At 39.5% G+C, this 12,451-nt stretch overlaps 1 protein-coding gene across 2 annotated transcripts in view; it reads right to left on the bottom strand.

The window, feature by feature from the left end:
- ctnnd2a (catenin (cadherin-associated protein), delta 2a) overlaps positions 1-12,451 on the bottom strand; it is a 570,926-nt gene that overhangs the window by 27,027 nt on the left and 531,448 nt on the right. For both annotated transcript variants that reach the window (XM_017716448.2, XM_037534162.1), the window contains one exon: positions 1,176-1,302. In XM_017716448.2, the coding sequence (XP_017571937.2) occupies positions 1,176-1,302 (127 nt within the window). The remainder of the gene's footprint in view (positions 1-1,175; positions 1,303-12,451) is intronic.

The raw sequence follows: 12,451 nt of genomic DNA, 5'->3' as shown, positions 1-12,451 counted from the left end.
ACAGCGGCATTCGGTGCCTGTGCTTCAGCTATTTAAACTACCATTAGCTCTCAGTCTCTCTACTCCACAGCCCAGCCTGATCCACCAACATCACTTCCAAAAGCCAACTACAGCACAAAAAACAAACAAACAAACAAACAAAAAAAACACTTTTCTGCTTCATCAGGATGCTAAGCCCACCGGACAGGGCATTACAGGCGTTGATCTGACAATGAATCCCACCCCTATAGCAGTGAGGGCCATTAACCTGCTGTGCTAGGGTCACAGAGGCACCTTAGACTCCCCATCTAATCACCACAGCCCTTAAAGAAACTCTCAATAGGAAGACAGCCAAAGATATGAATGAATGTCAGTCATTCTTGACTGACTAGCATCCTTTTCTAATATTTCAGCACCACGGACAGCGGCACAATAATAGTATCCTTATTAGTAACAGCTTGATCAAACACGTTACCATGAGTTACAATGAATGGGAGCTAATAGCCACTGTTTTCACAAAGCCAGTTGTAAAATGGCAGTTAATGGCTGCTCACTTGATCTGATGGTTAGAAGCATTCGCTGTAACTCCTACTTGCACAGAACAATATTGTTTACTGTTTACATCTGTTTACATCTGTTACTTGATGCACTTTATGAACAGCTGCTCTACATATTTGCACATACGCACGTGTAACTTTAATTTTATTTCAACTTTGCACATACTGTACATTTTTTACTTTTACTTATTACTACTGTTTTTAGAGTTATTCTTATATTTTCTTTTATTTATTCTCTTAAGATTATATTTGGTGAATGGAGGAACAGCAAAGTAAGAATTTCATTGTACAGTGCAACTGCCTGTTCTGCTGTGCACATGACAATAAAACTCTTGAATCTTGAATATGTCAAAAGTTATTACTATCCTTTTAATATACAAAAACACAGTTAATTACAAATTACATTTACACTGTGTTTCAAGCTTTGCTTGTTGTGTGTGAATAAATGATAAACATTACAGTTTTTAAACTACAAATCAAGACTATGCACAACAATAACTTCATCAAATTTGAATCTTCATATGTCCTCTTCTACTTACAAACAGAAATGTGGTTAATTTAAAGTTTAGACTAACAACATGTTTTAATTCATTAACCATTTCTACACTTGGAGACTTTGAGGGGAAGGTACAAACTCACCTGACCGATTGTTGGGGGAGGTCCGAACTGGAGAGATGGAGGGTGTGCGGGAGGAAGAATAAGGTCTTTGTCTGTCTCTCTCTATTGTTGAGGCAGAGCCAACAAAGTGATACTGTGAGTAGCCATCCTGGAAAGGAAGAGATATGCGGAAGAAAAGTACTTCAGAATAAAGAGACACTATAAATAGCTCTGTCTATGACAATACAATACACTGCATTTACAAGCATGTACCATAAGGGGAAAAAGACCAGCCAAAAAGAGTTAAAAAGAAGTGCTTTTGAAAGGTCCAACAAATACAGAAACCCACTTGAACATAGGTTCCAGCACTCAACAATACACTGTAGAAGTAGGTTAAATCTTGCATCTTGCGGGGTCACATTAAGGGGCACGTGACGTTTGTGTGGATACCAAACACAGCCACAATTCATTTTTACACAAACATCATCAAACCACTTTTTATTCCGTAGAATTAAACAGGCTTTTGTGCTACTGTTCCTGCAAGACTTGTATATTGCTGTTGTCAGATGAAAACCTCATATCTCCAAAATGATAACTTTACAGGATAAGGAAATGACATACTTTACTTTTAATGTAAGTCAATGGAACCAGACCCCGCCCCACACCAAGCCATTTTGGGCCGTTTCTTTTGGATCCATCATTCATGAAATTTACACACAATGTAAAGAGCAACAGGCACTTTCAGATTATGCCAAAAACTAAAATGACAACAGCGGAGATGCAAGGTTTTCTTTTGACAGCAGCGATAAGTAAAAGACCTGTGATCTGATTGGCTGCCCTGTATTGCACTTCACCCAAAAAGCAGTTTCAGTCTATCAGTTTGGTGTGAATGGGCAGGGCTAAACTGCTCTAGGCTGAATAAACCTCTGAAGTTGTGCTCTTGCCCATATTAGGAATTCTGGGTCTAGGCTGGTTTTCTCTATGCAAGAAATAAATGCTATTATTGAAAATCGATGTTGTCGTGCCCTGTCGCAAAAAAGTGCTCCAGAGCAGACATTTTCCCTCCAAATGTTGCTGGATTCCCTGAATTACCAGGTCATTAGGGAGCTGAAATATGAATACTGCTATGTGCAAGCTAACACTGCAGATTGAGTAGCTGGTTTTAATACATAAGTGTGTTTAGCAAAATATTTACTTTCATGTGATGCCAGTTTAATGTGCTGTTACTGTTAGCTTGCTTGTCTGTAGCATTACTCATATTTTGTCATGTTTACCCACTACAGTCAACTTTTCTTTCAAGCAAGTGAAGAAAATCCATTTTTCCAATAAGATGGGCCTTTTAATGTTTAATAACTGCTGTTTGTCTAAACAAATTCTTGAAAATACCAAGTAGGCTCATGGTCTTTGAGGGAAAAAGCTCTGTTAATGCAACACACACAAGATACTTACTATTAAAGCACACTCAGCCTGTCTAGATAATTTAAGACATCTAATATGGAGTTGCTGCAGAAATCAATGGATGCATGATGGAAATGGCTTCAAACCAGCAGGCCGGGAGCCTGGCCGGCCAACTAAAAGCTGATAGGCTACTGCAGGAGATAGGATGAGGCCATTGCCCGCCGCTGGCCTTGCCCCATGAATCAGTGGCACTGTTCTACTGACAGTGATGACATAGCTCAAGTCTGCACAGTAGACAGAATGAAGGATTGTATTTCATGATGTCCTGCACAATAACATGCTGCATCATCAGAGTCCACAAGGTCCTCTACTGAATGTTTAGAGGATATTCAGACTAGAAAACAACGGTATTGTTCAGATTCATTCTACCAGACTGTTTAACTCATCTGAACATTCAGGGAATTCAAATCATTTCAGGCCCAATCTATATGTATATGTTTATTTTTGAAAATGTTTTTTTTTTCAAATCTCTGAATTCTCTCTCTCAAAAAAAAAGCTTTTTTAGTCACTGAAAACAAAGTTATTGAAAGTCTTATCTAGATGGATAAGTTATATGGATACGTTTTGAAAACTCAGAAACTGGGCATGCAGGGCTCTTTAACTCTTAATTAAACTGTAGTTTGGAGGCATCAGAACATACTGTGCCCAGTTCTTTTCACCTTGATGGCAAATGTGAAAATACCTCAACAATTCTAAAGATATGATCAGTTACCAAAGGCAGACTGAAAAGAATCATAACTGCATAATTTAAATGGAGTAAAAAGTTAGAACAACAGCATGTCTGTCTGATCAGGACCGTGTGAACATTTCAGTAAAATGTATAAGAATTTGTCCTATTCATTATGCTCTTAAAAATAAAAGTTCCTAACTGGTTCTTGCTTTTTGATGTACATTTATTTTGTATAGAACTTTTTACATTACAAGAGGGTTCTTTGAGCTTAAAAACTCTTCAAATTTATACACCTCATTTACCAACATGACATCAAAAGGCTCTTTAGGGAACCAAAAGTGGTTCTTCTATAAGTACCCAGTCGTGTTCCTGAAGATCTACCATCTGAAAAGCGCAGATTCAACACACCTAGCTCTAATATTCAGATACCCTGACGGCCTTCATCACCTGGAAAAGGTGTGTTTGATAAAGGCTGGAGCTAAACTTTACAGGGTGGTAGATTTCCACCACCAGGATCGGGCTCACCTGTTCTATGATATTGCTCCACATAAGCCTTTTTGATGCTCTCCTATTACATTTTTATTTAAACGGATATTCCAACAATTTTCAGAGTGGTTTAACATGAAATGCTACATTCTAGAGGAACTTGCTGAGTCAGAACTACTCACAGCGGTGGTGAAAGAGTTCACTATTATCAACATTAAAAAGAAAAATTCAGAAGACGTGTATGTTCACTAGTCATACATAAAGTGGTTATATTTCGTTGTTGTAAACATCAGAACTCCTGGCTCTTATCACCGTTATGTCATGTTTCACATTAAACCAATTTGAACGATTTTGCTTACATCTCAACCACTGAATTATGCAAAACTTTTGAGGATTCTGTGGATTTCGCTTTTAAGAGTGCAACACATGGTGGAGAATCCATTTATTACTGGTATTACACATCATATTCTCTGCATAGACTCCAATTAAAATAACTGCTCTCTTTTCTCTGTTTCAATGCCTAGACATCAGCATCCCTTTGATTATTTCTTTTAACAATATAAAGGCTGCAAGCGCTTGTTCCACAGAATTTCCACCAAGTGGAGATGGATGCCGAAATAACTAGAATGTTGGAGAGGCTTATCACAATTGTTAGGCTGTATGCTAAGAGCAAAAACTGTGACCTTCAGTCTCTTCGGTCATAGAATCTTTTAACAAATAAATAAATAAAAAATAAGTGACGTGGAGAACCAAACCCAACAGAATAGATCTCTGAGGGCATGTCATCAATTTTTAGGTAACCAAAAGAGCCCTGAATCTAAGCCATTCCTGTCTATGGATAAGATTAATGGCATTTTTGAAAATGCGCTCTGTTCCACAAGTTCCAATGTCGATACATTTTGTCCTACATTTTTCTCCTCCACTGTCATTTTAATTATAAGGCCTTTAAGTGGTCAATAGGAATATTGCTTTTATTATTATTATGACTTTTCTGCACCATTTGAACACACCACACCAGTTTTCCTTTACATTGCGTAACAATTTTATAATAATTGGCCCAACAGAAATGCCCCAAAATCAATTACAAGAAAATCTCTTTACATTAACTCACATTATAAGTTGAGGTCATTTTTGCCCTCTCTTGTAAAGTTACCATTTTGGAGATGCTTGTTTTGCTTTGGACAGTGATAATATACATGCAAGCTATTTATGCATTTACATTTAATTTCTGCTGATTGTCGTCTGTGGTACTCATGAGACTTCAGCAGTGATATGTTGCACTTTGTGTAGCTGGGTACTAGGATATGGTTATAACAGTAGCCTTATTGTCACTTAGCTTAGTGATGTCAATTAAATGCTTAAGCAAGCTTTAAGGGTTTATGTAGCATTATATGTGTTTTCACTAATTTAGTAAACCTTGTAATTCAAGGGACCTTATTTGTGGGAGGGGGCAGCTGTTGTAAATAGGAACAAAATGTATCGGCTTTGGCTTTGGAATAAAATTTTTACATTTTTGAACAGTCCTGAAAGTGCAAAAACTAAACAGTAAATCATCATTTTTAATATACATAACTCTAACTCTAATATTGTACAGTCTCACATGTAAGAATCATGAAGTACCCCAACAGGGGGCATTGTAGAGCCATACAATTCTAGATTTAATGGAATACAACTACAAAATGTATCTGTAAATTAGTCTAACTCTTCACTAATTTGCTGTTTTCAAGCTAAAAGATAAGACACCATATGGCCAAACATATGGACGCCCCTCCTAGTTATTGTGTTCAGGTTTTTGGGCCACACCCACTGCTAACAACTGTATAAACTCAAGCACACAGCCATGGGTCTTTCTGAAGAGCTCAGTGACTTTAAATATGACACTGTCATTAAAATGCCACCTTTGCCACAAATGTCTGCCCTGCTAGATCTGCCATGGTCTATAAGTGCTGTTATTGAGAAACAGAAGTGTCTAGGAGCAACAGCAGCTCAACCACAAAGCATTAGATCATGAAAACTCACAGAGTGGGGCCATCAAATGTTGTCGGGAGCTTCATGAAATGGGTTTCCACGGCTGAGCTGCTGCATGCAAGGATCACTATGCACAATGCAGAATTTTAGCGGGAGGGGTGTAAAGCACAGTACCCCTGTACATTGGAGCAGTGAAATGGTCTTTTCTGATACCATTACATATTTATGCCTAGTGTTTTGCAGTGCGATGTGCAACATGCTCATGTAAATGTAAATGAAAAATGCTGTGAGTAGGCATGTAACATTAGCTGAGGTAACAGATAATAAGCAGTTGCTTTAGACTATAAATTTCAAGCTATTTGCTGTTTATTATGGGTTTCTGTGTTCTAGTTTTGGATTTTTAAATGCTAGAAATACTGGAAGTTGCTGGCTGGCGATGTTGCATGTCAGTAATACCAATGAAACACCTTGACTATACCCTACAATATGTAATAAATAAAATCTATATATATAAAGCTATAAGAAAAATGTAAAAACGCTTCATCTTCTAAAATTAGATAGCTAAAAACTTGTCATTGAGCTGTAGGTTAAGGGCTAGTGGAGAAAGAATGAGTAAGTCTTCACACAGTACTATGGCATTAGGAATCCTCTGACAGCCACCAGGAACATTCCCCTTGACATTCGCTTGCCCCTTCTGTGACAGGCCTGTGTCTGAAAGGGGTTTAGGGGCGAGATCAAAGGGTGGGTGTTTTCTGACGCAGAGCAGTTCAAAGCTGCCCCACTTTCCACACACTCAGTCCCTCCACTGCCGACAGATACACACCTCGGACGCGCAGCCCTGTTGGCAAGAAGACGCAGCTGTTGCTACGCGACTATTGTGCTTGTTGCAATAACAATGTCGGACAGGCAGCTGAAGGCCACACGAGCCGAGTAGAAAAGGCATAAAGCACTGAATAAACGCCATTTGTCGCCTGCTTCCTGCAGGCCTGGCCCACAGAGAAATCTGTTTTTAGTTGCGCCATTTTAGGCATCCCTAGTTCCTCTATTTCAACTTCATACTTGAAAAGAACGAGGGCGGTATCAATGCTGCTTTATGGGAACAAGACAGCAGGCCTGTCACCCAGTAAAAAGGAACCTGTAAAGGACAGATGCTGTTTTTTGATGTCGCTCATTCTTCTGAGGAACCAGCCACTTGAAAAAAATATGTTTAAGGAAGAGTGGGTCTCAATACAATTAAAGGCCTGCGATTGCAATTATTCCACAATCTCATAACTCTTTGCAACCTCTTCATTAGCAGTGTCAGGCTAATGTGCCACTGATTGATGGACTTTGAAGGACATATTAAAGCAAGAGTTTTAGCTCTACACGGGATGAATTGTAAGTGCGGGCATGATGAAGCGCTGTATCTTAATCCATTATTCAGAGATCATTTTTAACGTGTTTCTTCCACCCTAATGCATGGCATGCCACCTAATTCTCATTTGTAGATAAGTCCATGGACACCAAGCTAACAGTGCAGAGTCAATTGCCGAAGCTCCCTAGGCACAATTCTCTAACAATAGCAGTTAACACATACATGGCAAAATGTCTTTTTCAGAAATTTGTGATTCGGCGAGCCGAGGGTAGTGTTCATTACTGAGTCCCCAAAGGCAACAGGGCAGCTGCTCAGCCTACGCAGCCATAATCCCTTAGGTATGCTAGGAGATTGACAGTCCTAGAACCCTTTGGAATGATCTAGGTTTCTGTATCAATGCCTCCTGAAAAGTGATCTAATCTGTAAGCCAGAACCTGAAAGTGTTTCTCAGCTTTTCAACATTCTTCAGTGTACATGTTAAGTAAGTCTATCTTTATTACAATTATTTTAAGTAAAATCAGATTACACTTCAGTAACATTTTGGAAAATCAAGATAATTCCATGGGTTCTGCAGAATTTTCCTCACAGCACCAGCAAGTAAGATGTTTTTAAACGTTTCTGGGCCTGCATCTAATTAGATAGCCTGACTGATCCTGTCAACTCTAACCACAATACTAGAGGCCTATATTGTATATCCTGGTTTACCCAAGACAAAGATGATATGCTAGTCAGTAGGGGACCATAAACATCTGTATTATCATCAAATCTGGCCTGTTCTGGTATTGTTTTTAATTAGTTATTGTTGAACATGGCTGTCCAACATTTATCTTGTAGATCACCATGAAAGTTTAGTTTCAGTCCTGATCTAACACACCTGATCCACTTGGTCAGTGAGGTCAGGAACATGTGAACAATGATAGGTCAGAGCATGCGCTCTAAGTATTCTATATGAAACATCAATATCCTAATGTATGTAGTTGTTTTTAGGATGTACAGAAAACTTTGAGCCTCTGTTGTCGAGGCTTATTTTACCATCGTAGTTGTTCTGTCTCTACTCCAGCTGTTCTAGACCTGTGTCTGGTTTTGATGTTTGTAAGCTTTTGTTATTTATAAAATCATGCTTGTCATGTTTAATCTCTCCATGTATTGTAGTAATACTCTTGAATTTTTTATTCAAGTTTTGGTTGGAAACCAAAGGAGTAATCTTGAGGGCCTTGCATGTTAGATGCAACCACTGGTATTATGAGAAAGTAACAGTGGAATCATCCAGTCACGGTTTCATTTTCAGTGGGTGGGACTGTTTTCATGAGGAAAAGTCACTCTAGGTCTTTTGGAAGTCCAAGATATGTCACTGACTGTGAATGTGAGTGATAACCAGTTTTCAATTAGTTATTAGAAATTGAAAACGGCTGTATCTCTATACTAATATGCAATATGGAAGCTACACTATATTGCTGAAAGTATTTGCTTGTCTGTCTTCACACGCATATGAACTTGAGTGACATATATAACTATAACAGCTGCAGCTCTTCTGGGAAGGCTTTCCACAAGGGTTAGGAGTGTGTTTATGGGAATTTTTGTCCATTCTTCCAGAAGCACATTTGTGAGGTCAGACACTGATGTTGGACGAGAAGGTCTGGCACAAAGTCTTTGCTCTAATTCATCCCAAAGGTGTTCTATTGGTTTGAGATCAGGACTCTGTGCAGGCCGGTCAAGTTCTTCCACACCAAACTCGCTCTTCCATGTCTTTATGGACTTGCTTTGTGCACTGGTGCACAGTCATGATGGAACAGGAAGGGGCCGCCCCCAAACTGTTCCCACAAAGTTGGAAGCATGAAATTGTACAAAATCTCTTGATCTGTTGAAGCATCAAGAGTTTCTTTAACTGGAATTAAGGGGCCGAGCCCAACTCCTGGAAAACAAAACCACACCATAATCCCCCTCCACCAAACTTTACACTTTGAACAATGCAGTCAGACAAGTACCGTTCTCCTGGCAACTGCCAAACCCAGACTCGTCAATCAGACTGCCAGACCGAGAAGCGTGATTCGTCACTACAGAGAACACAATTCCACTGCTCTTGAGTCCAGCGGCGGTGCTTCACACCACTGCATTCAACGCTTAGTATTGCACTCGAATGCATGAAGTTTGGAGGTCTGTAGTGATTGTCTCTGCAGAAAGTTGGCGACCTCTGCGCACTATGCACTTCAGCATCCGCTGACCCCGCTCTGTCATTTTACGTTTAGTTGCTGTCGTTCCCAATCGCTTCCACTTTATTATACCAGTGACAGTTGACTGTAGAATATTTAGTAGTGAGGAAATTTCACGACTGGACTTGTTCCACAGGTGGCGTCCGATCACAGTACCACTCTGGAATTCACTGAGCTCCTGAGAGCGACCCATTCTTTCACTAATGATTGTAGAAGCAGTCTGCAGGCCTAGGGGCTTGGCCTTATACACCTGTGGCCAAGGAAATGATTGGAACACCTGAATTCAGTGATTTTTATGGGTGACTGAATACCTTTGGCAATATAGTGTATATGATGACACCTGTTCCAAACATTTAATAAAACATGTAATGCCTTTACTGTGTTTTTTTTTTAAATCTAGAATAGTCTTTCAAGTGCATGCATGTTTGACCGAGTTTTAGGCGAGATCGAACAGTTTACCACTGCTATATACTGTAGTTTACCCAGTTTAGAATTGCCCGGATTGTGAATTATCCTGTGATTACTGTGTCTGTGCCTCTCTTTTGTCTGTGTCTGTGCCTCTCTTTTGTACCTGCTTCTTAAAATAACTAGAAATGCACATTTGCACTTACATCCAACCATCTCAAAGTCTCTTTTGTTACAAACATCTACATTTGTATTAAAAAGCATACGCCAACATTTTAGGACAATGTACAATTGTTGAGATTCATTGGCACAGTGCACTCTCTCAGTTCTTCCTCTAGAGCATAGCGCCCCATTTTACACATCTGCTCTCCATTTTCCTCCTCTCTTCTTGGCTCACCAGCACCCACAACAGGAGCATCACACCTCAGGTGGCATGGCTGTCTAATCGACACCTCCTGAAAGAGGCATGAGGAGAGGGGGGAGGGGGGAGCCACGGCCATGGCCACACAGAATAACTGTCATTACGCTGCAACGAGATGAGACGCAGGGGCTCTGCAAATGTTAATAATAGCAATCTGTATGGTAGCGCCCTTTCTTTAATGTCATCCCTAGTGACATTTCCACAGCTCAGACGGGCCAGTGCAGAGAGAAGACCAAGTAGAGGAGTACTCTGAGGAGAAAAAGACCTGCAGGCCATAGAAGAGAGTGGAGAGAATGGGAAGTGAGAAAATGAGAGAGAGAGAAAGTAACATAGGGAGGGTGAGAGAAAGCAAAAGAAGAATAGATGGAGATGAAGAAGAGCGTGAGAGAGTGAAGGAGAGGAATAGAAGGTGTCTGTAGAAGATGAGACGGAGAGGGAGATAAACAAGAAATGTGAGAAGGAGAGAAATAGAGGAACTGATGGTGACACTACAGATGGAGAGAAAGACACAGTGAGTGAAAAAGGAAGAGAAGAAAGAGAGTCAGCTTGAGTGGGTCCTTCAAAAATCAATGTGAGTTCTGCTGGTAATAAACATGGCCTGAGATGTAATAACTCTGCCTCCTGTGTGTGGTGCGGTGATGCTTTGTTATGTCCTTCATGCCCTTGACCTGCTGGGTGACGTCAGCATGCCGTTCCCCCAGCCTCCTGTCCACATCACTTACAGATGATGAGCAGCAGTTCAATACTCAGCCTGAGGGGGCATTGTAACAGAACATGGCTCTGCTGTCCAAACTGGTGGTCATGCAAAATATAGAAAATGGATGTGTTCCAGTCTTCTTTTGTGCACCTAGAGCTAATATAACAAAATAAGGTGAAGAATGAAGAGCTGAGCTGGCTGATTTGTGTATCTTTGCAAAGGCAGAAAGAGTAATTTGCGTACATGGCATGTAAATAACCTTAGATAAAGTCAATGTCATTAGTAAGATGAAGCATTATTTCTAATGGCAACACCACACTTCCATCCGATCTTCTACTGTCATTTACTTGGGAATGCAGAACTAAAGTATAAATGTTACTAAAGACTCTGTTTAGTATATTAGTATATGAGTTTATTAAAGTAATATTAGTAAAGTACACGTTAATATACAGAGTGATTCATCCGAAAGATTCATCTGATTTCAAAGCTCCATATTTTTAGAACTATGAGATGCCGAGGAACCAATCACACATCAGTTGAAAGACGGGTTCATAGAGTTGTGTGGAAGACGGCTCCATTCAGTCTGCCAGGAGATGAGACCTCTGAGCAGAAAGTGTTTTGCATTCTCTACTTCAATAAGAGTGAATCAGTCATAACTGTGCAACATGATTTTCGTGTGCAGTGAACCTCCAACAGCTCAGAGCGTTCACTGTTGATCTCCGAAATCGCACTAAAAGAGCCGTGAGCACAGTGACACCCGACATGCTCAATCGAGTATGGGATGAATCTGACTATGGTGTTGATGTTGTCCGTACAGCTGGAGGACGTTGATACAGAGCACTTGCAAAATTACATAATAAAATTACCTAAGCTTGCCTAAAACCATTTACAGTTTACTGCATTGTTCTGTAATGATTTAAAAGTGAAATAAATCATTTTGAAATCGGATGAATCTTTTTGAATCACCCTGTACTTTAGTATAAAGTATATTTTCTCCAGAGTTTTCACTGTAGCCACTTTATAGATGCTCACTTTGTCTTTACTAACATTAAACTAAATATTAATGACTAACTAAAAGGGGAATGCCACTGACCTTTCCAAATTTCTGCAAAATTCCACTGTTATGTAAACAAAATCATTTAAAAATGCTTGGTAATGTGAAATGCTTTATTGCAGAGAAACTTACAGGCTTAGTATTTTTTTTGTTGTGGTGGTGATCAGAAACAGGGATTTTGATGTCTACAATGTAAAGAGCATTCTGAATTTTGCTGACTACTGAGTCTACAACACCTGCATAAGTTCTTCACCATGTTTCAACAAAGTTTTGACCAAAACATTTTCTTAAAACTAGCGTAAAACATTGTCTCAGGCATTAGGCAACTTATTTATCCCAATTTTAAGCAGTGCCTTTCTGTGAAGGAGCTTTTACAGGTATTAAACTCTAGACATCTGGTTCCTGTCAGCACCACTGTAAATAATTCTCACTTGGAAGGTTTCTCTAAGATAGAGCATTTCACACCAAACCGCTCTGAATGACTTTGTTTACTTCACTCTTAATGACTGAAGTTTGCAGAAAGTATAAGCTGAATGTAAAAGACTGTATTAAATCTAATTCTAAAACTAATCTTAACTTCAGCTAAAACCTAACT

This window comes from Pygocentrus nattereri, chromosome 24 (assembly GCF_015220715.1).
Source record: "Pygocentrus nattereri isolate fPygNat1 chromosome 24, fPygNat1.pri, whole genome shotgun sequence".
NCBI lineage: Eukaryota > Metazoa > Chordata > Actinopteri > Characiformes > Serrasalmidae > Pygocentrus > Pygocentrus nattereri.
Note: the sequence above shows the minus strand (reverse complement) of the source record. Positions and strands in the feature narration are given on the sequence as shown.